The following is a 27,356-nucleotide window of genomic DNA, read 5'->3' as shown; positions in this document are numbered from 1 at the left end:
TTTTGGTTGTGCAGCCCTTTATTAGCAACTAAAATAGAATATATTTGTTGTACAACACGGGTAGTAATTGACTATACTGGAGTTTTATTATATTCTAATACAGGATCTTTTATAAATGCATTTTTTTTAATTAAAAAGCTTCCATCCTTTTCTGTTTAAACTTGCAAAACTATTCTGAAAGCAGAGTATGTGCACAGGTCTGCAGAGTGCAAATCTGGGATGTGGTAAATGCTTTACATGTTGTATTTTGCAAGGACCGTCTGTCACCATACCTTTATAGCCACTGGTTTTTAGAAGTCACAACATTTTGACACCAGCCTTCCTCCCTTGTCCTAAACAAGAAAGCATTTTTAAAATGAGTTGTAACTAAGGAAGGACTACACCTACTAGAAAAAAAAGAAGAGTTCTATTAGTTTGAGGTTTCAGTATACCCAAAGATCAGGAACTGCATCTTTGCAAGGGCAAGGCTGGGACCCCATTGAGTGTGCAGGTGTCATCCCTGAGTAGTCAGAGGTTCAGTGGACCATTAATGCTCCTGCTGCATAACTCACTGAGCTATCTTGCCAGTTTCGACACTGGCTTGACTGAGCATAATTCAAAAATGAAAAGCTCATGTTCATTCCATTCTTCTGGAGCTCTGTGATAGCCTAGATGGAATAAAAATAATGTTTTATAAAGTGACTATTCAGATCATTGGTGACATTTCTTACACATTCATAAGGAATACTTTTTTTTCAAATCAAGAACTTTGAACAACTTTTCTCATGGTTATTGAATTAATCATTCATATGGAAAACTGAGGCAGATGGTGCACAAATTTACTTTGGAACACGTTAAAAACACTACTGATTTTCAGAAGGCAAATTAACTCTCAGAGTGCTTTTTAATCTCAATTGGACCTTAATGGGGCCCAAAGGCAATCATGCTAATAAAGATTATGCTCACTTTGCAACACGCCATCTTCTGCTGTAATTATTTTTATTAAAGCAATATTTTTTAAAAGCCAAGTGGGAGAACAAAGGATGTATTTTGTGAATTCACCATGTTGTTTACTCCTGACTCATATAGTGAGAAACATAGCCTCATGGTTCTACTAATTGTGAATCTTCCTGAGTTCTGAGGAACTTAACACAAAGGGCTTTTTTCTGAATGCCTGTATTTTGTTTGATGTAAGCAGAAAATTCAGCATGCACACATACCATCCACCACCCATCCAAGAATATATATAGAGGTGGCAAAGGAAAAGCTTCATCACTTTTTCACAGGGAGTTTGATTATTTTTGGATGAATAATCAACTTGTCATGGTAAAATTACCAAACTCCTCCATGCACTGGCAAATAGGAAGGATGCAATTCTATTGGCTCTATCAACTTTTTCTTGCAAGTACCCCAAGGGATATGCTCTTCCCACAGTTAGATGAAATTACAACCGAAAAAAGTGTTGGTAGGACTTTTACACTAATGAAAGGGACATTTTAAAAAATCAGAGTCTCTATCAGTTCTATCTTGCAGATTCTCCTTCCTCAACAAATTTTATTATTTAATCAATTTGTTAGCTGTCTCAATCACTGAAGCATCTCAAGGTGGGATAAAAAAAGAGTAATTATTTAAAATGGCCACCAATAAGTCAATATGGCCAATATAACTATCCACAATGGACAAACAACAGTACAAGCTCTATATCAATGAGATTACAAATCACCCTATCCTGTTGAAAAAAATCCAATCAGAGTCACATGGAGTTCAGAAGAAATATAATTCCAAAGACCAGGGACAGCCACGGAGAAAGTGGGTATCTACTGTTCTGCACAATAGCAGGGCTTTCTTGATGGATCTGGAGTATGCCAACCCTGCCAAACCTTATCAATTAGGCAAAATCAATGAGAAAATGATAGTCATGAGGGCATGAAGAGTTTTCATATATTTATAACTTGAAAACGTATACTCACTATTTCATTTAACAACAATACTTACATTTAATAAAACACCAATAGGATGTCTTCCACATATTGTATTATGGTATTTCTTCAAGTAATTGCTAAAGGACACAGGGTCAAGCTGTTCTATAATGTTCATACCCTGAGGAGAATTAGAAAGTTATCATTAATTTTTAAATGCCTCAAATATAAAATATATTATTTAACAAAAAGAAAAACTGACAGATTAAAAATTGACAGATTAAGAACTAAATCATGGTATACTATGAATATAATAACTTGCATAACTTACTTAGTTCCGGCTTGAAGTGTGGGGTCCTTGAAGCTCTCTGAGCTTGGTTGTTTTCTAACATAAGAGGTGTTGATGGTTCCTTGATTGGGCTGTTGATCACTCTCACCAATGCTGACAAGATGAGCCACTAGTACTATATATAAAATGAGAACAAACCCTACTCCTTACTAGTATTGATGATGTTATCTAGATTGGCAATGAAATGTCTGCAAGAAAACACCAAGCCCAGAGGACAAGGACCCCAATAGTTTATATCTGAAGAAAAAGCATTTATAGATTATATTCACTTTACTATTAAAAACTAATAGTAAGAGTGAAATTGGGTATTTTGAGTGTTTGTGATTCATCAACAAAAGCAGCAATTATTTTTTTCTCTTACAGGTTCTATTAATTATGTTCTTCTATATTTTATTTTCAACATCAGAGTCTGCATCCAATGATAAATGAAAGGCTTAGGACAAGAACACCTCTATGACAATTTCCCCTGATTTCATCCAAGTGTTTCAATGCCAAATAATCATAGTAATAAAACAATATTTTATAGGTAAAGCATAGGTGCTGAAATCTTCAGGTGCTGCTGAACTACACTGAAAATCTACTTTATCAGTGCCCAGAAGGACAGAAAGGCAAGAGCACACTTCTTCTGGCAGCCTTAATGGCAAGAATCAGAAAGGTTTCAGGTCAGGTATAGGACTGAAATGACATTTGTCCCACCTGTGGATAACCACTGGAAGGACTGGGATGGAAATAGTTCCTCCTTCCTTCCTCTCCTTGATTTCTCAGCTACCTTCAATGCCATCAACTATGATATTCTTCTGGAGCGGTTTCCTCACAGCTCATTTCTTTCCCCACTATTGTTTAACACGTATATAAAACCACTAGTGAGGTTATTTGATGGCACGGGATGAGATATCATCAATATATAGTAACATTCAACTTGTATATCTCCACCCCAGCCAGCCAAAGGATACTGGGGAGGCTCCATTTTAATGCCTGTATGGGGATGAATAAACTGCAGTCCAACCCTAGCAAAATGAGGGGTTTTCATAGATGCTCTCCCTCCCTCCCCCTCCCCTCTCTCTCTGAACCATGACTCCCATGGAATTGAAATTTGGCAAATTTTATAACACATTTATGGCATACATGTGATAATGCATCCATTTATGATGTATACTTTACAAAGTATTATACATATTTCTTATGATTAACTGCCGATGTTTTACTTTGCTACACAGTTCAACATGGGCTATTTTCAATCTCTGAATATCTCCCTAAATTTTTAAGAACTTTTCCAGTGAAGGCAGAATGTTAGAAGCTCCATCACTGTTGAAGACACTGAGGAATCTGGTAAGGAAAATATCTATGAAATGTTCATCTAAGAGATAGAAGGTGGTATAATACTTATACACACATACACATACAGATACACTTATGTAACCGAATGTTATACTGCCTATCACACTAAGTATTAGTGCTATTTATTTTAATTCAAATATTTTAATGCTAAAATCATCTACACTCTGGTATGTATTTATATTCCCTAGTATCCATCTTCAGTCCCCAACTGCTTTTGTAATTCATGTCCAATTAGATCTTCACTGTGTGGTCATGTTAATCTTTCCTAAAACTACATTTTTGTCATTCCCAGTTTCAGCAAATCTTCTTATATTGTCAATAAATGACTATTACTTGCCTATTCCTAACTGGATGGTTAAATCACATACACAAAGGATTAGTTAAGCAACAAACTGCTCTATTTGCTTTCTGGCTTTATTGGTTGGCAAATTGGCATCAAAAAGACAGCATTCTTGTTGTTAATGCCGAGAAAGCTCATTTAAACCTTAAGTGGGCATTCAGGAACTGAGGAATCAATGAAGAATGTTCCTGGGATGTATGTGGGCACTCCTTATTGTTCTAATGATAGTATTGAGACTCAAATTGTTTTCCAAAATGTATATTTGGGGGATTACCACCACCCCCACTAGATTGTTGTTGTTGTTTTTGCTTTGCTTAGACTTGTTTGCTTAAAACAGCATAAAAACACTTGTAATAAAATGAGGCTTTCTGGGTTAATACAATAAATAACCACAACTGAAAAACCTCAGTGGATATGTGCACACAATGCAATAAGCCCTAAACAAACAAACAAAAGCTATAGTATGAATTGGTTCATGCAAAGTATATAAAAGATATAATGGGTAATGCTTTGATCAGATTCAAGACAAAAAATGTGCAAAAGATATTTACACTTACCATTTTATCTAAGTGTTCAATTGATCTATAAATCTCTCCTTGAGACTCATCATAGTAACTGTATCTGAACCTCTGACCTTAAGAGAAAAAGCCATATGAAATTAAAGACCAAAGGAATAGCTATATACATTTTTATGGCAAGTCAAACAGAATTACATTGTAGCAGGTATCAAAAAACCATACAAATTGACTCTCCTGGAGATATCATTCCAAACACTTGACACAGGTAGATAGTTGCCTTAAAGCAATATTTAAAGTAAAATAATATGGTCACTTAATAATTGCAGCAAATCTGATTCATAAATACTCTGTCTCTCTATCCATCCGTCCGTCCATCCATCCATCCATCCATCTATCTATCTATCTACACACACATATGTGTATTATGTATGTATACACACACACACACACACACTTACACAAACACACACACACACACAAATTTTATATATACATACACAAATTTGTGTTATTCTGGAACACTGGCATTTGTAAGAAATTCCTTTTTTCCCAAAGCATGCCAAAAATACCTCTGGTAAAAACTGAAGAAGGACACCCCCAAACCACATTCCCAAGTACATGCTGTATTGAAAGATCTGAAACATTAACCTAGGAGGAAGAAACACACAAGCAAAAAATGCAAATTTTGAAAAGGTTCTATGAGTCCTACAATGATAGAATTATTCTATGCACAACTAATAATACTTTGGCACATGCAGAAGCCATTTCTTTTGTACAAGCATCTCACCTCTAAGGACAAAAAATCCTGAATGTTAAACGTGCATGCAAGGCACTACTCTGACTTCAGACATTTCTTTTATTCCTTGCTAGGCTTCTTGCCCACTGATTTTAATTGCTAATGCTTCTTTTAATTAAAACAAATGGGAAGCTACTCTGCTGGAAGTAGAGCTGCACAAACCACCCAGGGAAACTTAAATAAAGCACTTTCCTACTGCTTAAATTCAACTGCTTGAAGTGTTGAAGTTGAAGTTCTTTGCTTTTATGGCAGTTCTGGTGGAAATACCTTCTCTCTATATATACAGACACTCATGCTACGATGGGAAAGATGTTCCTGGTGTTCTCTGAACTTGGTTGTTTTTCTGCAGATGTTTCATTACCACCCTAGGTATCATCATCAGTGCACGGGAAGTAAGAGTTTGTTTAAAACAAGTAAAACAAGCCTTCAAATGACATGGGAATCTCAACATTCTGAGCAGTAGGTCTGGAGGATCATTTTAAGATGCACCCATCCAGATGGTTTGCACACCTTTACTGCAAAGAAGAGCAACAGCCTGAAGCATAGCCTGAATGTTTAAGAATGCTTTTGAGTGTAAATCTGATAACTATTTTTTGAAAATAAAAACAATGATAAGAGAAGGGGGAAAGAATGCATTGTTTAGAAGTATGACCTCCTGCTTAAGAAAGAAAGATTAAGGTAATCCATCCGTTTATCCACCCACCCACCTACCCAGCCATTTATCTATCCATCCAATTTATATGGTAATCTATCTCAGTGAGCGTCTCTGGGTAGCAAATAGAATTAGAATAGAATAAAAACCATTATTACACATTTAAACACAGGCAATACAGTACAATTAAGAAGTAGGTCCCTGCACAGTCAAGCCCCCAGAACCAGGGCTTTAGGGCTTTAGGAAAGGCCAGCAAGGTTGAAGCATCCTCACCCCCAGAGGGAGAATATTTCATAAGGAGGCTTATAGCAAAAAAAGCATGCCTTCCAGGCCCCACTAACTGGCATTCTTTCACTAATGGGACCAAAAGCATGTTTGATTGGATCAGATGGACACAAATAACTGAGGAGACACAGTCCCTTAAGTAACCCAGACCTAAACCAAGAAGGGCTTTAAAGATGGCATTCGGCACCTTGAATTTCTCCTAAAAGCACACTGACAACCAAAACACCAATATTACTGGTGTTTCATATAACAAATAACCAGCATCATTTACTACCCATGCTGACACATTCTGTACCAGCTGAAGCTTCCGAATAGTCTTGAATGACAACCCCATGTATAGGGAATTGCAATAATCCAGTCAAGAGATCATAAGGGCATAAGTGACAGTGATCAGAGCCTCTTGGTCCAGAGACAGCCACAGATGGTACACAACCTAAAGGTGTACAAAAGCCCTCTCAGCCATAGATGCTACCCATCGTTTTGAGCAGGATCAGTGAGTCCAGGAGAACTCTGAGACTACATGTGATCACAATTTCTGAAGTTTCCTGTTGACTTCCTACAAAATCAATGAGGAAGCTGGCAGGAAGTTTTTTGCTTGCCTGCATTCTTTAGTGCTCTCCTTAGAGCACCTGTACACTCACCCACAAGCCTGCTTGCTTGGGACTCCCACTTCTTCCTGATCAACAATCTGCATAGACCCAGGGTGATGACAGCAACTGGGACCACCAGGATTATCATCACTAAGTAAAGCAATCATATGAAATTGCACTTTATAAGAGCATCATTTAGTGATGGAAATTCTGGTCCCAACAGCCATCATAACCAGAGGACTACTTGTACGCAAAATGGAATAAACTATCTATCCATCCTGATGCTTGTCAGCTGCATTAGATGTCTATAGTTATAATCCCAATATAGTATACTGTAGATGATGGATAACAATTCATCGCAATAGAAAGGCAACAAATTGGGGGGTGTTAATGGGCAGCACCATGTTTTGCTGAAGCAGATTTGTTATTTTAAAATAGGTTAATTTTAAAGGAGTTCTTTTGTGAACATGTTCAGATATATAATTTAACTTACCCCAATGACAGAAGTCAGAGGAAACCACAAAAAGATTACAAGGATCTGCTAAATATTTGCTGAAGAGTTTTCCAAATTCCTGTTCTTTTGTCTCACTCAGTGCTCCAACCAATACAGGAACAATAGTAAACTCATCCTTATGGCTAAAAAGAAGAAAAAGGATTCAGAACTTCATTGGTGCTATTTTAATTTTTTCTTCATATTCAAATGATTCTGTAGAGCCTGATGAGCTCCCTGCAAAAGTCTCACTATTCCTGACAATGAATAGGGTTTGGCACACCTGGCAAAAAACATTTAGATTTTGAATTTCTTGTAAATGATTGCCAGGATGCCACATATGATGGTCACAGATGTCAAGGAGCCTGGCAATGTTTCTCTTCCTGAGACACCTGGTTTTGGTTCACTAATTCTTTTAATTTACAAAAAAACAATATAAGTTAAATTGTTCAAAGCAAAGCACCAACCTCAACCATACAAAGACTCAAGATATATTGTTAAAAAATAAAATGGATTGTTGGTTGCAAATTTATGGTTTGTTAGGAAGCATGTCAAAAACTGTCAGGAAAAAAAAAGACAACCTGCAGGAGAGATTAGAAAAATAATAGGGTGCATCAATGAGTAACATCATTACCGTATTTTTCGGAGTATAGGACACATCTTTTTCCTTCAAAAAAGAGACTGAAAATCTGGGTGCATCTTATACACTGAATACAGCATTTTTTTCCTCCCGAAACCTCACCCCCTTCACCAAAATGGCCATGCAGGCCATGGAGAGTCTCTAGGAAGCTTTTAGAGAGCTCCAGGGAGCTGGGGAGGGCAATTTTTACAAACACCCCACCCTCAGGAGCACTATAAGCTTACTAGAGGCTATCCATGCCTCTATTTTTTGCTCGTTTTTGCCCCCCACCCCATCCCTCCAGGAACACTTTGCAAACCCCCTAAAGGCTATACATGCCTTTTTTGGGGGGGTGGAGCGGGCCTGTTTTGGGGAAAAATGGGCCATTTTGGGGAGGTTTGCAGAGTGCAAAAACTTTTTTTTTATTTGCCTCTTCAAAACCTTGAAGCGTCTTATTCTCTGAAAAATACGGTAATTTACATTCCTTAAATTTTCAGTCAAGGCAAGGTTGTTAGGGAAGCCGGGCTCTAACTCCTGCAATGTAGGATGCCTCAGGCTCAAGCCTTTCACTTTTCCTTTGTAACATCTACCTAAAATGACTTTTGGAATAGCACCCAGTGTGCCAATTACCACTGGAATTACCACTGCTGGTTTGTGCCATAATCGTTGAATTTCAATTTTTAAGTCCTGGTATTTCGCGATTTTTTCATATTCCTTCTCGTCAACCCTGCTATCACCTGATATTGTAATGTCTATAATTGTAACATTATTTTTCTCAACCAGTGTGATGTTTGGTGTATTATGCGCCAATATTTTGTCGGTTTGTATGCGAAAATCCCACAAGATCTTGACCATCTGATTTTGGGTGACTTTTTCAGGCTGATGTTCCCACCAGTTTGTTGCTGTTTTAATATTATAATTTTTGCACAAATTCCAATGGATCATTTGTGCTACTGAATTGTGCCGCAATTTATAATCAGTCTGTGCAGTTTTTTTACAGCAGCTGAGTATGTGATCAACAGTTTCATCAGCTTCTTTGCAAAGTCTGCATTTGGCAACATCAGAGGATTTTTCCGATTTTGGCCTTAATGGCATTTGTGCGGATAACTTGTTCTTGCGCAGCCAGGATTAGTGACTCTGTTTCTTTCTTTAATGTACCTGTTGTTAACCATAACCAAGTTTGTTCACTGTCCACTTTATCTTTTATTTTTTCCAGAAATTGGCCATGCAATGCTTTTTTCTGCCAACTCTCCATTCTTGATTTTATCACATCTTTTCTGTATTCTTGTTTTGTCTGTTGGACCTTCAATAGATTTTTGTTCTTTACTTCGATTAATAGATGTTCTTGACTTTCTTTTAAATAATCAGCCAGAGCATGTTTTTCTTCTTCAACTATTTGCTTCACTTGTAATAATCCTCTGCCACCTGATTTTCGCGGCAGGTATAGTCTATCAGTTCTTGACTTTCTTTTAAATATTATTATTATTATTGTACAATTGTATCACAGCGGCCAGTTGTTTCGCCGGATTTGGCATTGGTTACTAGTCGGGCCCCACCCAGGGGCCTAGGACGTCATAACGTATTTTCGTAATATGCGTGCAGATCCAAGCAGTGCGGTTTTTTGCATTTGACTGATGGTGATTTTGTCAATTTTTAACTGTTTTAAATGTAATTCCAGGGCTTTTGGAATAGCACCCAGTGTGCCAATTACCACTGGAATTACCACTGCTGGTTTGTGCCATAGTCGTTGAATTTCGATTTTTAAGTCCTGGTATCTTGCGATTTTTTCATGTTCCTATTATTATTATCATTATTATTATTGTAACAACAGAACTGTATCACAGTGGCCAGTTGTTTTGCCGGATTTGGCATTGATTACTAGTCGGACCCCACCCAGGGGCCTAGGATGTTGTAACGTATTTTCGTAATATGCGTGCAGATCCAAGCAGTGCGGCTTTTTGCATTTAACTGATGGTGATTTTGTCAATTTTTAACTGTTTTAAATGTAATTCCAGTGCTTTTGGAATAGCACCCAGTATGCCAAACACCACTGGAATTACCACTGCTTGTTCGTGCCATAATAGTTGAACTTCGATTTTCAAGTCCTGGTATTTCGCGATTTTTTTCATGTTCCTTCTCTGCGACCCTGCTATCACCTGGTATTGCGATGTCTATGATTGTAACCTTATTTTTCTCAAACAGTGTGATGTCTGCTGTACTATGTGCCAGTATGCGAAAATCCCACAAGATCTTGACCATCTGATTTTCAGTGACTTTTTCAGGCTTATTATTATTATTAATTATTAATAATTATTATTAATAATAATTATTATTATTATTATTCAATTGTATCACAGCGGCCAGTTGTTTCGCCGGATTTGGCATTGGTTACTAGTACCACCCAAGGGCCTAGGACGTCATAACGTATTTTCGTAATATGCATGCAGATCCAAGCAGTGCGGCTTTTTGCATTTGACTGATGGTGATTTTGTCAATTTTTAACTGTTTTAAATGTAATTCCTGTGCTTTTGGTATAGCACCCAGTGTGCCAATTACCACTGGAATTATCACTGCTGGTTTGTGCCATAGTTGTTGAATTTCGATTTTTAAGTCCGGGTATCTTGCGATTTTTTCATGTTCCTTCTTGGTGACCCTGCTATCACCTGGTATTGCGATGTCTATGATTGTGACCTTATTTTTCTCAACCAATGTGATGTCTGGTGTATTATGCGCCACTATTTTGTCGGTTTGTATACAGAAATCCCACAAGATCTTGACCATCTGATTTTCGGTGACTTTTTCAGGCTGATGTTCCCACCAGTTTGTTGCTGTTTTAATATTATAATTTTTGCACAAATTCCAATGGATCATTTGTGCTACTGAATTGTGCCGCAATTTATAATCAGTCTGCGCAATTTTTTTACAGCAGCTAAGTATGTGATCAACAGTTTCATCAGCTTCTTTGCAAAGTCTGCATTTGGCATCATCAGAGGATTTTTCGATTTTTGCCTTAATGGCATTTGTGCAGATAGCTTGTTCTTGGGCAGCCAGGATTAGTGACTCTGTTTCTTTCTTTAATGTACCTGTTGTTAACCATAACCAAGTTTGTTCACTGTCCACTTTATCTTTTATTTTTTCCAGAAATTGGCCATGCAGTGCTTTGTTCTGCCAACTCTCCATTCTTGATTTTATCACATCTTTTCTGTATTCTTGTTTCGTCTGTTGGGCCTTCAGTAGATTTTTGTTCTTTACTTCGATTAATAGATGATGATGATGATGATGATGATGATGATGATGATGATGATTTGCAATTTGATATCTGCAGTTTTAAAATGATCTGTGTACCTTTCCATGGCTTTAGCAGTGTAAGGCAAGTGCATTTCAATACTGTGTTCATCTTCATCTGTTTGCAAAGACATGCGCTCAAACATTCCAGTCTTCCACAGATCTGCATAAACTGAAAAATGTCGAATATATTAATAGACTAAAAAAAGAGGAACAAATGTACAAACAGTTGCATAATCCCTGCTCCCCTTTTTTGCTTTATGTTAGACCCATGATGGCGAACCTATGGCATGCACGCCCAAAGTGGCACGTGGAACCAGGTCGCCTGGCACATGCGGCGTCACCCGTTCCTCTCCGGAATTCTGGTGCACATGAGTGCACGATGATCAGCTGGACTTCATGTGTGTATTAGTGCCAGAAACTGGAAGACCTTGTCTTCCATTTTCCTGTGTGAGCAAGTGCGTCGGCCAGCTGATCATTGTACACGCATGTATGTCAGATATCCGGAAGATGCGCACCAGAAGCCAGAAGTTCATTTTTGGGCACGCATATGCGTCATGGGCAGCTTCTCTTCCGGGTTGGCCCAGGTGAGCATGCACACACATTCCCTTTTCGGCAGTTGGTGCCGAAAAGTTCACTATCACTGTGTTAGACTTATGATTCCTGAAGAGTTAACATTGGAACCACAGCTTATAGTAAGAATGCTATTCATAATAGTTCTGGTAAAAATCCTCCCTCGCCCCCCGCCCCAACTTACCCTAGAAATGAAATAGGGTATTCCAAACAAACAAATAAAAAATGAAAACTGGTATTTTGTTGAGGGAAAGGTTTACACACATAAAAAACAGGACAATACATATGGAAATATGCAAGTTTGATTTGTATTTGATCATACATATTGTAGGTTTGAGAACACTAATGTAAGATTTCAACTGTATAAAATAAAGACACAACTATGGAGTAATGGCGCATTTAACAGCTTTTAACATTTATAAAATATAGTTAGGGCTATTTTTCAGACATATTTAGTAATTTTTAGAATCTAAAAGGATGTCTCAATTGTTTCTCTCAAGTTGCTTTGCAGCTTAGTGAGATTGAAAACGTTACTTAGAGCTAGATATGCACAAAATTAACCAATCTGGGAATAGGATTCACAGGAAGTGAATCAATAATTTCTACAAATAAATTATATGAACCAGAGGTAGTTAAAGGTATCCCAGAAAACGGATTCTAAATGAGTATTTCATCTGGAACACTTAAATCAGCTTCTAGGTGAGAGACTTTATAATATTCTGAAAAGTACCAACCACCTCTGGAATGACATGGTCAAGTAGGATATTTGACATGATCTGGAGTTGGAGCGGGATCTTTCTAAATTCTTCAAGGACGTTTCTCAATTCTTCAGAATGTCCTATTCCCAAATTGATGAGTTTTGCACATTCTAATTTAAACTATGAGTTTAATACAGGACTCCCAGCTGAAAATGTAGTTAATTTTTAAAGGAATATTCATTGGAAATAAACACATTTACTTGTCATTTTGCAATTAGGCTTAGTGTATCGATTGAACCCAGGCACATAATTTTCATGTGGCTATGAATAACTTTTACTCCTTCCATAGCCACAGCTTACCTAGTCTGGATGTGACTTCCACTTCACCTTAACTTGGTGTAATTAAGTATCATCAATCAATGCAGTAACTGAGACAAAAAACAAAAGTAGCAACAAAGCAGAATTGCTTCCATTGACGTTATCTCCATTGTTCAGGTTTATTTAATCACTCCACGCAGGGTTCTTATTTTAAACGATCTGGTGGAAGGATTAGACTTTGCTCACTCCACACCTGGATGATCTGTGACTGACTAGATATGCTCCTGCATTTTTGTTTAAAACGTAAAATCTTGGAACTGGCAGCTGCCAGTTACCAAAGATGTAGAGCGGTAGCTGCAGAGAAATATAATAGGTAAACAACTGCAGGTTGTAGTAAATTGTGTTGTGTGTGGCATGCACTATGGTTAATATTAAATTATACTTACATGTAAATATACCTAAGACAGTCGCCAACAGTTCACGTACTGAGTTAAGCTTTAACATGGTTTGTTTTTTGACTTAATACACTATATGAATTCAGGCTTTTGTGTGTTAAAATTCTATGCAAACCCAGCCAATACGTAAAAGAAACAATAAGTATTAAACCTTCTGCATCAATACAGCTGCCTTTTTGTACAAATATTTAAGAGATAAACTATGCAGAATAAACAGTCTCAGAAAAATAACGACTAAATTTGCTAAGAGCTTATTTTGTTTGTGTATTGCATGAATTGTGTACAGTTACCCTTTTGATCAATTCGTAAATCATATAGGGGAGTTCTATATATATCCACACTGGAAAGTGCACATCTGGAGAGGGGCACATGATGGGAAGGCCCAAGGATGAAGATTCGCCGTCTGAAGATGAATAAGAAAAAACATTTGAGTAAAACATTTCATAACTAAAGCAGATCAAGAGGTTTTAGATAGATTCCCTTGTTTAATTTCTACATTATGTTTGTAACGTGGTTGATTGTGAGAAGTTGAATCACATAACATCTGGATCACATGAAGAGTTTTATAGAATTTGGCAAGCAGAATCCCAGGGAAAAAGTAATCTGCATTGGGACAAATATAGATTTGGTATTTGACAATACAAAGGCTTCTTCTGAACACAGAATAAATCTTTCAGATTCTTTTTTCCATTGCAACCTCGTGCTCTGCTTTCCATTTCATTCAAGATGATTCCCCCATACATAAAAATGGATTTTAGACAAGTATGTTAAAAAAAGCATCAGTAAAAAATCCTACAGGTCTCCTATATTCTCTAGGATCCAGCTGATTATGCTTTTAACTCTGAAAAACAAATTTCCACTCCTGACAAAATCCACCTTAAATAATTTTATGTTGTCTTAACCAGTATCTCTACAAACTGCATCTGGTTGTACTTAGAGCAAGAATCTTCTTGAATGCTACTTACGTAATTGAAGGATCCACTTGTTTGTATGCATGAGCTGCACAAGACCCACAGTAAGTATATCCTGCGTGTCTGCCAAAAACAAAAGACACTTTCTTTGAGGCTTTTTTTTGAATCTCTGTAAAAAAATCTCAATGAAGGAAATATAACTGGGTTTGATAAACAGATTTTATTAGGCCAATCTACAGGTGAGTGCTCTTTTAGCTAAATACTAAAAATCAAGGTGAAACGCTTACTTATGTGGCAGAAAATAAGGTGGGTACAAGCATTGAGAAAACTATGATGTAATGATCAGATCTGGCCTCCAAGACCTCCTGAACCAACTCAGTGCAATGAGGACTATTCATTCAAATGTAATTCTTTTAAAGCAAAAGGGACTAGCAAGTAAAATCAGGCCTCCTTGGGAGCTACTGTTTCAAGCTGATTGAACCATATTGAAAAAAGTTCCTGGAATCTGCTCTTGTTTTTCCTGACAGGAAAAACAAGGAATGCCTATCTGGTTATGCCAAAGGCATACAGATTCTGAAAAGTTAGGTGGGGGGAGAGGGAACAGATTCATTGAAAGAAAAAATCCTCAGTCCTGGTGTATATGCCCTATCAAGATTGTTAACTCTGGGAACAGAAAAGGAAAATTACATCTGTATATTTTAATTAATGATTAAAGCAATTTGAAGTTATTAATATTCTGCTTTCTCAAAGAGATTGCTCAGAAGACTTAACATTTCAAGTATTCTAAACACTACTCAATTGCGTAGCAGAAGATAGTGTATAAAGTATAACACTCAAAAAGTATAGTTTCCTGTGATTTGGGTTCAAAAAACCATATTTTGGAGAAAATAATAATATGGACAAACATAAAAAAAGGATTCTTAAGGAGAAGAATTGCTTGACTAATTACCAGTATCTACCGAAGTGTCTGTCAAAATATATATATATTGTATTTTTCGCTCCATAAGACACACCTAGGTTTAGAGGAGGAAAACAAAAAAATATATCAGGCAGAACCTGAGAGGACCACAGATAAGTGTCCTCTCATGTGCCAGCTCTGCCTATTGACACCTGCACTGCAGAAAAGTGACAGAAGAGGCAGGCAAGGAGAAACACAGAAGAAGCGGGGTGCAGCAGTGTAAAAGGATCCTGCCGTTGCAACCCAGCTGCTATTCACCAAAGGACCAGTCCACTGTTGGGGACCCCAGAAGTAAGACACTTCACAGTCTGTGATTCAATATTTGCTCCATAAGATGCACAGACATCCATCCACTTTGGGGGGGGGGGGGGGAATGCGCCTTATAGAGCAAAAAACACAGTATATATGTATATATATATGTGTGTGTGTGTGTTTTATACATATAAAATAGATATTTTAATTTAGATTAAAGATTTGCCCATTCCAAATGCCTAATTTCATGAAACAGCTATTCTAAAAGAAATTAAAGACAGAAGTAGACCAATTCTTATGTCTTTCATTTAAATTTGCCCTCACACAGCCATAAACTAATTACTACCAATATCTTGTCAGACTGAGTTCAGAGTAAGCCAGAGCTATGTCACAGTGAAACCAAAACAATTAATGTATACCTGTTCTTGTAACTCAAAAGTCAACCAACAATAATTGTAAGAAACTGCCACCAAGAAGTCAGGGGAATAAGACTAGTTTATTATCCAATCAACACAAATTAAGATAAGGAAGATTTTGCTCCCTCTAGTTATGCGGGGATTACTAACTTTTTCTAATGTCTTAGTATAAATTCTTGGGCTAGCCCTTTTATGATCTTCAGGGAGTGGGAGGAAGAGGGGGAAAAACTTACGGTGCAATAATGGCTCTAGCAGGTCTTTTCGTAGACTGTACTTGAGAGAGCCAACCTTCTAGTTGTGCACTCAGCTGAGGTCCTGCAGAAAAAAATAGATTTTTAAAACAATGTTAGCAAATAATTACTCCTTGTTATAGTTCCCATGTATTTAATTATCCTTGTACCAGCAATAATTTAAAACAGTACAATCTTGACTTTCAGTCAAACCCTATTGTATTTAACAATGGTTTTAATCTGAAAAACTCACTAGGAGATTTTGGAGCTACTAGATGTTGGAATTCATTCCGGGTGTTTGTGTGTAGGGCAGTTTCTGCTTCTGAAACACACATACACAGGGATGCAAAAACATCGCACCAGAAACATCTTTCTGGCCTAACCGTCATAACTCACTATGCAGCCTCATGTAACAAGAACTATGTGAACCAGCTACTCCCACACATGCCCTTTCTCCCCCCTATGCTGTGCTGTAACTTTCTATTCCCTCTCTCCCCCTCCCAATGCCATGCAGCTTGTAATCTTCTGTTCCCCCTTTGCCCACCCTTTGCCATGATGTGATTTTCTATTGGTTTATTTGTAGAATGCTGTGAACTTTTCATTAGTTTACTTGTGCCATGTGTGATTATATATGCCTTTTGATACACTCCTTTTTGATGACGCTGTAACTAACTTTTTCTAATAAAAGAGCCTTTCGATGATCATTCGAGACTTTTGCTCATCCCGAGGAATTTCGTCTGGTGTTTTCCTTTTGATTAGGCAAGGACACATGAGCAGCCCACCAGTGTGGCGACAACGCCACAACAATAAGAAGTTGTCAATGTTTCCTGCTTTGTATTTTAGCCAAAGTTGATCTACTGATGCATTAGTTTTACTAATACCAATGGAATGGAATGGAATATTTTTTTATTTACAAATGTAAATTAAAATGGTGCAAATGACTCATTTCCCAATAAACACTGGGGAAAAAGATGAATCAGAAAAGAAAAAAGAATCAGATTTCTTGCTTAGGTAATAGGAGACAAAAATCACAAGAATATTGTAGTTTTAAAACCACGGTCAGCTTCTCATTTACCGCATTTGTCATTATTTCTTAAAGCTTTACTGGGCGAGAACCATATATTCAGTTGCTGAAGATAATCCTCTGATGTACAGATAATACTATCCAAACATATTAAGATCAATAATACCTGCAGAGTTAGCACACTGCTGAATGTAATTAACTTTACATCTGCCATAGCCTGTCTCAAATGTGGTTTATAAACTCCTGTTTGGAGTTCACAATTAAATTAACATTATTCATTGTTAGAAAAGAAAACTAATTTCCTTACTGTGATGGATAGGAGACATCTATCAATGAGAAAGTTATTTTTATGCTAGATTAAGAGCAGTTTGAAATTGCCTTGCAAGAAAACTCTTTCCACCAATACGAAATCCAGGAGCAATTTCTGTCTTTTAGATGACAACTTTTCCATCTCTTCAGAAGAGCACCTTTTTAACAAGATGCTTTTTAATATTTATTGTGACTTGGCTAAATCATCTACAGTATATTCGTTCTAATCTCTACGCACCCTCTCATATGGATGATATTTAAAAAGTGATGAGCAGTGTTTTAAGTCTGGCTTAAGGCATGACTGAAAACTAAAGGAAAACTTTTTCAGACAATTTGCCTCTAATAATTAAAATCATGTGTTAGTATTGACAATGCCAACATTTCATTCTTTAAAATATTGATTTAATGCATCATTTTTTCCTCAAATGTATGCCTAACTGCATTAGCCAGCACAGCCAGCAATTATGGGAGTTGTGGTCCAGAAGATCTAAAGCACGCCAGGTTGCCCACCAGAAGCACATTAAAACCCACTTTAATGGCACAGTAGTGCTAAGAAGAGTAAAGAATGAAACATTGAACCATTATGAAAATCCTATTCCTATTTCAAGGCAGAAAGTGAAAACAAGTTTTCTTTGGAAGTTGTCTGATGCTTATATTAAATTCATTTCTCCCAACATTTCTCCACAACTCCAGAATTGGAGGTTAACTTAAATTTATTCCCAGAAATCCTTGATTTAAGGCCTATGTGTCCATGAGCAGATAAACTGATCTATTTTGTCAAAGGATGAGCACTTTCATATAATGCTAACCTTTTTTCAGATAAATCTCGGGATTTAGAAGTGTCCTTTAAAATCTATTATATTTGCATTAATGTTTCAGTAGCTTTCACAGGTTTTTGAATAAGTTTTCCATTATATATTTGGTCAAGAGTTACTAAATAAAACTCATATACTGTATATTTCAGGGATTCATGTAGAACGAGGAAGAAATGAGGTGTAACCTTATCTATACAATACTAGAAAGACTGTTATCTCAGTGTCAAGAGAAAACTTGATTGAAAACTGTGATCATGTAGTAATTATAAAATGTTACAAAATTTATTTTCACTGATTAATACCTGTCATAAACAGATGAAGTTTGATGTTAAGAATAGAAACTTAATAAAGCAATAGTTATATGGCTTGTTTTTAGAAAATAACCCCAAAGAAAAGTTTTATTTAATCTGTTTTGAAAACTACAATTTAGGTATGTTTCAGTAAGGATGGTCAAAAGAAAAATATAAACTAAGGTTCGACCACTACCCTTTAGATTCTGGGAATTTTTTTAACTGAAATATCAAAATCATATAGTGGTTTGTTTCTGTCCCAAGGTTTGTTAGCATTTGACTTGTTTTGGGCCTATCAGATTTATTCTTTTTATTAAAATCTTAACCAAATTTTGGAAATCTTAACAGACTACTATTATTTATGCACTTCCATTACACTAAACACTGACAAAGACTATATTTTGAGGATGTCTGATAGTTATAGAGAGTGTGAAACGTGATTAGGAATACTGTATCTATATGATTGAATTTATAATACAGGTGAATTCCAACAGTCATCTTGATTCTCCCAGATATATTTTGTAAATATATATTCTAATCATAACCCAAATGTCTCTTCTGTGAATAACAAGGACAGAGATCCATATTTAGTAACATTGGGTAAGTGATTTTTTTTATTTGAAGTATACCAAACTATTAAATATTTTAACACAAAATAATTATGAAAGCAAATACTCTGATATTAGGTAAGAAAGTTTCCTCAAGACATCCAATATAAATGGTGTGTAGAGAAAGATTAATAAACAAACTATATCTTAATTAACAACCTTGACAGATTTAAATGGTTTATAATTTGGCTGTCTATATTTATCTGGCTGTTAAGATCTGAGGTTTTTCTGACAATAGAAGTGAGCTTTCACTTGTGCTACACCCAATCTTGGAATGCACTCAGTCAGAAGTTAAATTCCGCCCCGCTGCTAGGCATTTGTAAAAAGAAGTTATACCAGCCAATTTTCATTGTCAAAACTTTTAATTAATGTTAAAAGTAAGAGCAATAATTTCAATGTATGTTTCTAATTGCTTATATTGATTTTGTATTTTAATTTCGACAGCTGCATTAATTGTTCATCAGAATTGAAAGGCGGAATACAAATAAAATAAAAACCAGACTGCTCAGACTAAAGTGTAGTCTGGTTTAAACAATGCATTAAACCAAAATGTGGCATGTCTATTTTCTGTTTAGACTTGTTCTGCACTTCATGCCAAACCACTGTTTGTTCAATCACAATTTACTTAATCAACTAAAATTGCCTAAACGTGCCCAAGCACATGCTATGCTTTACAGAATAAATTGTTTATTCAATGTAATAAGCTAAAGTGAAACAAACCCATTACAATTTAGATCAATAAAAAACTTCGCAAATGAAACAAGTAAAACCACTGAGCTGTGTCTCTGTCCGTCCATCTATCATCCTTTTTGCATAGCATAAATTTCTTTTCTGCATACTGGTTCACACACAATGCTTAATAGTATATCATATTATATGATAAATGCAAATTTTTTTAAAAATGCAAGCAGCAATAGCACAAGAAGCAACATGCTTCTTGAATAGTTGAACTTTTCCCATTTGAGGAAAACATACAACTCAATCAGAAGAGAAGGGGAATACAACTGATTTCCATTTGATGTGATACTATTTGAAATTAAATTCTTTCTTCATAGGCCTTCATCTCATAGCATCACCATTTCAGAAAAATACGAAGAAATGTTTACAACATAAAATGGTCAAATGAAAGAAAAAATTAGCACAATTTTTAAGATTTTCAAAACACAACTCTATAGACAATATTTTGACATTCATTAAACAATACATCCAAGTATAAAACCATCAAAGTTATTTTTAAATTTTACATTGAATTGTCCAATGTTGAACTTTTAAAGATCTTTTGTCTCACTTATTTACAGTATTTTCAGTTTTAACACTCTCTCACTCTAGATATAGGTAGGTAGGTAGGTAGGTAGGTAGGTAGGTAGGTAGGTAGGTAGGTAGGTAGGTAGGTAGAAATAAATAAATAAATAAATAAATAAATAAATAAATAAATAAATAAATAAATAAAAAGAATCTGCCAATTGTGGATAAACGTTTTGTGCCTGATGAAAATTCTAGTCTTTAAAACATATGCACATAAAGTTGATGATCCCAAAGGTGTTACTACACTCTTCTTAAAAGAACATTTGCTTGCAGATCATTTTATACTTTGGTGCTTAATCAGCATTTGCTTCAGCAAAATGGGCTGGCGTATACAAGTTCTTTTGTAATTACTGAGCTCATGTCAGATTTTTTTGTAGAATAAGCAAGAGACCACAGCAAACCTGTCTAGCCAGCCAGTTCAGTTTTCTGTCTTGCTGCCAACTCCCAAGAGTAGGGAATGTGTTTACTCTGCAGTACAAACAAGTTTGGATACAATAGGAGTATCTCCACATCATTTAAAATCCATTACTTTATTTATTTAAATTTATAATTTGTCTCAAGAAATCTAAGCACTCTGATTTAGTGTTGTAGAAAGGGAGTGAAAATTTCATTCACCTAAACATATTTTCTAATTTCTACATGCAGTGTATTCAAGACCTGGCATGGAAGAGAGGAAGTAAATCTGAGGTATTCATATATTTGAGTGTCCCTCCAAATTTATACCACTCAGCTTCTGCTCTTCAGCTTAAGACTCACATTTATTGCTAGGACTGTGCAAAAAATATGTATTCAAAAGGGAACATGATTCAAAATATGTAGAGCACAAACATTACATCTGTTAGCAAATCCTTAAGGAAGCTGCATCCTTTCCCAACTCACATAAGCTTTGCACGTGATTTAAGAAGACACCAATAAATGCAGTGTGCATGTTTCTGTGTCCTCTAAATCACTTTTCCCTTTCAAATTCAGACTGCTGAACAATTATATTTACTGCTTTGACAAACCAGCTCTTCTGTCTTTCTATTTCCCCTGTCCTCCTTCGGTAATGTACACTGAAAATGTATTAATAGGAACAAAAATCAAGTGATGTAGTAGGGGTTTCTGCCTCTATATTAAACCTTCTATCTCCAGTTACAGCACAAACATTTCCAAACTGACTTCATAAAGAGATGCTCAATCCATTTCTGATTTATTCCTACTCTATACCTTTATAAACAACTAGGAAATGAGGATGTATCTTATTGGAAGAAAACAAGTAGAAGGGGTCTGGTAACAAAAAGAAATGGTCTATTTAGTATCACCTTTTCCAACAATTTTTATTAAAAGGCATATGGTTTTGTGAGCTGCAGCTCACTTTACCTTGTGGATAGAGGTATACCTAAAATATACATAACTAAAACTAAGCTGAGAAGAGACATCATGAGGTGAGCGAGAGGTTTCCTAACAAAGAAATTAAGAGTCAGCAGAAGTTCACTTTTTTTCTTCTTGCTTCTACAGTTAAGACTGGACTCTTATACCAATTCTTCCACCACAATGAATAATTATTACCCACAAAGAAGATTCACATTAAAAGCCCAAGGAATTCTGAGCCCCTTCAAGGCTCACATTGGCAATAGGTGGTATGTAATCTGAGGCCTCCCATTTACAGCAAATGTAAAAAGTATAATGTTCAGAAAGATAGTTTTCATTATAAATTTAGACTTCAGACAAGCAGTGATATCTAACTCCACAGCCATTAGGATAGTAGCCTGATTTATGGTAAAGTACCTTTCAGGTCAGCAGAAGACAGATCCAGTAAGAAAGGACTGGCTCCATCTCTTCTAGTTAGAAAACAGAGTTTAAGTTTCTTCCTAGCCTATGGAAGAAACTGTAGTGATTCAACTTCTCTCTCATTGTGTATTTTATTGTAATAACAAATGTGTAACCAGTAGGACACATGGAAATAGAAGAATATATATTCACTTCAGCTGAGTGATTCAACTTCTCTTTTATTGTGTATTTTATTGTAATAACAAATGTGTAACCAGTAGGACAAATGGAAATAGAAGAATATATAATAGCATGGTATACGAAGGTAATGCACATCCTAGATACTGGGGGCCACTTTCTTAATCTACTTCTATTTCTAACTAGAGTAAGATCATCAAAATCTTCTAGCAAATGAGATACTGCTGGTCTTCTTGGTCCCTGAAGATGAATCTAAGATATACTACAGCATTACTTACAGGTTGGTCAGTTGTTATTATGGGTGTTCTGAATCTGTGTCTGAGGAGATGAATATATGGCATATTTTATGTCTTTTAGAGGCAGATTATTCTACTCCACAGCTACTTAAAATGTTTATTAACATTACTCCTGCTTTTAAGTCTGCCAACAGTCATAACTGTACAGAAAGTGCTAAGAACAAAGAAAACATTTTCTTGTTGACTGTGAACACCAGAATTATGTATTATCCAATTCATCTGTTAATTTCCCCAATTTTCATTTGCCCAATTTTATTTTTAGTAGGAAACAATCATTCCTTTACTGGTCTAATCTACATTTAAATTATATCCCCATTCATATTCACATTTTGGGCTCAGTGAAATCTGGAAGTGTTCTAAACAATGAAGCAAAGTTCTGGCCAGAAATACCGTGCACAGGTTCCCAAAAACACTCCTATCTCCCTAAGCCTTCAAACCAAGGCTTGGGCTATCAGAGTCCTGGATTCCTGGTAAAAAAAAAAGTTCACAGAAAATTAGTTCAGAGGGAGTCACTAAGAACATATATATTATTGACAAGTCCCATGTAGGGAAATGAGATGGCAGAAGCATGTCCCTAGAGATTCAATACATATTAAATACCTAGAAGTAGAACTATTGGCTTGTCCTTGAAATTCAATGCTGTGATAATCATGCTCTTATGAGCTTTATAAGGTTCAGCCACCCAGATAGTAAATTCTCTTTCTTGGCACTGCATTCCTGAGACAAGAAAACCTTCCTTCCCTCTTTGTTAATTGTAACTGCAGATATAGAATCCACCTAGATGGTGCCTGCATACTTTTAGCTAAACTGATACAAGGCAGTATGAAACAGTAGCACATCAACCTGAGCTTTTGCCATAGACGACATTATGATGAGCAGCTTGTCTAGGTAACCATAAATGTGGAGTCACTTGGTTCTTAAATGGCTCAGAGGAGCCATTTTCACATTTTGATGAATAGCCTCAGTGACAAAGCCAGATTGAAAAAGAGCTGTGAAGTGAAGTTGATTGCATACAAATCTGAGGAGCCTTTGGGGGCAGGAAAGGGAGGAGGGGTCCTAGTTGGAATATTAGGTAACTTTCTGACAAATCCATCAAAATTAGAAAGTTAATTGCTCTATTTTAAAGCTTCATTGTGTGATAAATTTATTCAGAGGCCAACAGTTTACAGGTCAAGACAGTATTTTGGCAATGTAAAGGGAATAGTAAAAAAATACCCCGATGTAGATGTCTTCTGGGATAGGTAGTCTCAATCTACCTGTTTTGGTAGGAGAGGTTGTAAGTGTGGCTGAATTTCTGCAGTTGTACGGCCACTTAAAAAGTAATGGAATCAAGTTGAGAAATGTCTACCTTGGTTGTATGCTAAACCTGGCAACATTTTGGCTATTGAGTCTGGGAATCCAACAGGGTACATCACTCAAATATCTCCTGCCCAGAACACAGAAGGAAATTTGAGCTTTGATGTGAAAAGAAGATGCAGGACATCTCTTGTATTTGCTTTCTTCCTTCTATTGGGCTACAGAACAATTATCAATACTTATTGGTTATTCTAATAGCTTCTTCCCAAAGAAGGGCTTTGCTGCAAGTTTGGCCAACTTTTGGCTGGTTCAGACAATCTCTGAGTCTGCAGTGGTACCTGGGAAAGAGTTTGGGCGATAGGGCAAAAAAATCCTACTTAGGGAATGATCAGATAAGAGACACCATTGCCCACAGCTGGATATTGGGCAAGGCAAGAGGTTCAGAAGAGACCCTCCCTAATTTCTCACAGGTATTCCCCAGTGCCTTCTCAGCTGTCATGGGAGGAAGAGGTTCAAGGAGTCATCCTCTGTTACCTTCTCTTGCCATCTTGGGTTGGCAAGAGACGTGTTGGTCTCTTAAATCAGTCTCAGCCTTTGACGCTCAGTGCTCCCATTGTAATATGTGGTGTGATGTTCAGGCTTTGTTTACTGTGGTACAGGAACTGGCCTTCAACCTTGCAGGGTTATTCACAGGCTTGAAGCCAGCATTGTCACTCATCTCTGTACTGTGTCCACTTGGAGGCCTGATCAATCTCTTTCCCAATCTCCTACATTAATCTGTCAGCTCAGCAAGGTAGCTACAATCTCCTGCTGAAATGGATTCACAGATTTTTTTAAAAAAAAGAATGTTTAATTTAAGAAAAGTTGGGCAGTGACAGCTATATACCAGCTAAAAGTATTGCTCCTATATAATTGGAGAAGCCCTCAATTTTTCCAATCATCTGCCTCAGATCACAGAACAGAATACTGTTAACAATACCAATACCAGTGCACCATATCTGTATACAGTACCAGATATAGCAAGGGTATGTTTTGGCAGCCAACTCTTCTTCAACTCTGCTTAGCAGGCAGCCTATTGTTTTAACTAAGCCTTCAAATGGTATGAGACAGCATTTTAAGTCTACCTTCCACATATCTGAAACCATAATCACATATGCTTTATTTGGGGGATATGTTTGTCTAAAAAGTAATACAGAACACAGTTAATCACATCTTCCCAGATACCTAAATAATAAAACTATTTTATTTTGCAAAGATTTTAAACTAAAAGAAGCAAAGCATGCTATAAAACTAAATTATAATTGCTGCCATGAAAGATTTAGTTTAAATTTCTAAGCAAGTAGCCAGATGTACTATTTATATGCTTGTAAAAAATGATGTATTCCCTCTCTCTATCACGTTTTTCAGACGAGAATATACATTCACAAGCTAGATGAAGTAAGTATGTGTTGATTTCACTGCTTTGTCTTTCCCTAGAGAGCTTTTTTAGGCCAAGTGAAATAACTGATGAGCACATACAGAAAAGAAATCATATTGTAGGCAATGTGAATCTGACATCCTGCAGAGGGCAGTCTTGTGCACGTTTTCTCAAGAAACTACTGTATGAGAAACAAAGATGGGGGGAAAGAGAAATATGGATAACTGATTATTTTACCCGATACTGGAAATCAAGTGACATCTAAATGCACCCCCTAACAGCACTCTATTTCACTGCAAAAATGCATATACCGACAAAAAGATTTTAAAATAACCTTTCAAAACCTTAAATCCTTCATACACTGGCATCTTCAATTCCACGGGATTTTAATACAGTATTTAAAATATTTTTTCCCAAAATTGTTCCCCTCCCCCCTGGATAGCAAGGAAGAAGCCCGAGTAGACAAATGCCTACTAGCTTGGTCCTGAATTACAACTCCTGCGTTCCCACAATGCAATTCGCCCCCTCCCTCGCTTTACCCTAAATGACCCCTTTTCATTCACATAGACGCTTCGGGGATCTTGGCCGGTTCCCTGATTCTACATGAACCCACCCCCACCCCCGAGGATTCCTCGTCGGTTCTTTGTCCTAGGCACCTTCCCTGCAAGGCGCTGTCCGCTTCCTCTACGGGAGGGTATGGTAAAGAGAAGTAGGGGAGATTTCCGGGGCCAGCCTTAGAGAAGAACGTATTTTCCTCCAGCCTCTGTCCATTCCTTGGGAATCGATCCTCGGCAGTTCATTGTTCGGGGGTGGCAGAGGACGATTCATTCTGAGCGGAGGGATTTAGACGAGGGTCCCGGCATTCCCGGCGAAAAGTGCTGATTCAGTCAAAGGCCCACCCGGGCCCCAGCGATCATGGGGGGGGAGAGGGGAAGACACCTCTTCCGCACTAAACCACGCCGGCTCCCGCGATTAATCGCTCCAATACCCACCCATCCACCCACCCCAAAGCAACAGGCGCCCTCCCGGCTTCCTGGCAGGGTTTAACGTCGGGCGATTTTGCAACATGTCTCCTTCACCCTTCCTCGGCCGCTGCTCCCTTGATAGCGATCGCCCACACCAAAGTTCATTTCACGGCGGCTTAAAGCACCGCTCGGCAGCGCCCTGCCGGATGATTCAATGGGATTTCCTCCCCAGCAAAGGCGTCCGAGATTTCAGCCTTATTAGGACAGGGACTTTGGTGAATTGACAGTCGACTTTTTTCCTCCCCCCCTCCCCCCGGTGGCTGCAATTTAAGGGAGGAGGACGAGGCATCGCTCACAGCTAACGCCGCCGCGATAAGTTTTACCGATCCGCCTTTCCGTGGGTGCAAGTGACCTTTGGGAACGAGCACGGATTCAATGCCTCCGGGCACCGTTTCACCCTCATTCTCGCCCACCGTTCAACATTAATATCCCACTTATTTTGGCTTTTTAAGCAGCGGAGCAGCTCTCCGTTGGACGAAAGGGAGAGTTTTGAGTGCTAAAAGTCATCCAAATCCCCCCGACGGACACCCCCCGACGCTCCCTCAACGTGGCTCCTCAAGCGGACCCCGCAGACACCCGACACCCACCTACGGAGGCTTGTGACCCAGCTCGTACCTGAGGCCGTGTACCAGCTGCCGGCATGGCTGGCCTCCCGGCAGAGCGCTCGGTTGGACATCTTGGTGCCTGAGCCGCCTATGGTGTTGGGGGAGTATCGGGAGGGGGGGCAGGAGACGAGTCCGGCCGCGGCGGTATTAAGTCCCCCTCCTCCTCCCCCGGCAGAAGTGAAACCCCCGGGAAGGGGGAAACGGTGGTGCTGGAGGAACCCCGGGGTAGAAAGCGAGGCAGTGGTGGCGGCACGCAGCGAGGCACTCGTAGCTGCCGTAGGATCCGCCGGCTTGTGCGCAGACAGCCGAGAGGAAAGGAGGTGGAGGAAGGCAGAGCCTGAGGGGGACAAAGGCCAAGGCAGCAACCGCCGCCTGGGCGATACCCACAGAGCAGGCGGCAGCCGCCGGGTTTGGCCTAACTCGGCTCCTGTGGCATAATAACTAGAGC

General features: G+C 37.8%; 1 protein-coding gene across 2 annotated transcripts; it reads right to left on the bottom strand.

Moving 5' to 3' along the window:
- On the bottom strand, nucleotides 1–27,356 carry MEMO1 (mediator of cell motility 1). 2 transcript variants are annotated; one of them, XR_015696965.1, is made up of 10 exons: nucleotides 26,919–27,102; nucleotides 15,975–16,056; nucleotides 14,170–14,238; nucleotides 13,495–13,607; nucleotides 11,221–11,332; nucleotides 7,260–7,402; nucleotides 4,483–4,559; nucleotides 1,975–2,079; nucleotides 432–647; nucleotides 1–332 (listed from the first exon to the last, which is right to left on the bottom strand). XR_015696965.1 is itself a non-coding variant. In XM_087717993.1 (9 exons), exons 1-9 carry the CDS (start codon nucleotides 26,977–26,979, stop codon nucleotides 516–518), a joined length of 894 nt encoding a protein of 297 aa, XP_087574119.1. In that variant the 5' UTR covers nucleotides 26,980–27,356; the 3' UTR covers nucleotides 1–515. The 2 variants fall into 2 exon arrangements, 1 of the variants encoding a protein (XP_087574119.1); XM_087717993.1 differs by having other exon boundaries at nucleotides 1–647; nucleotides 26,919–27,356.

The sequence above is a fragment of the Thamnophis sirtalis genome, unplaced genomic scaffold (genome assembly GCF_051295495.1).
Source record: "Thamnophis sirtalis isolate CommonGarterSnake01/CBP01778 unplaced genomic scaffold, rThaSir2_p1.2 scaffold_6, whole genome shotgun sequence".
In the NCBI taxonomy this organism is placed as follows: Eukaryota; Metazoa; Chordata; class Lepidosauria; order Squamata; family Natricidae; genus Thamnophis; species Thamnophis sirtalis.
This window is presented reverse-complemented; position numbering and strand designations above follow the sequence as displayed.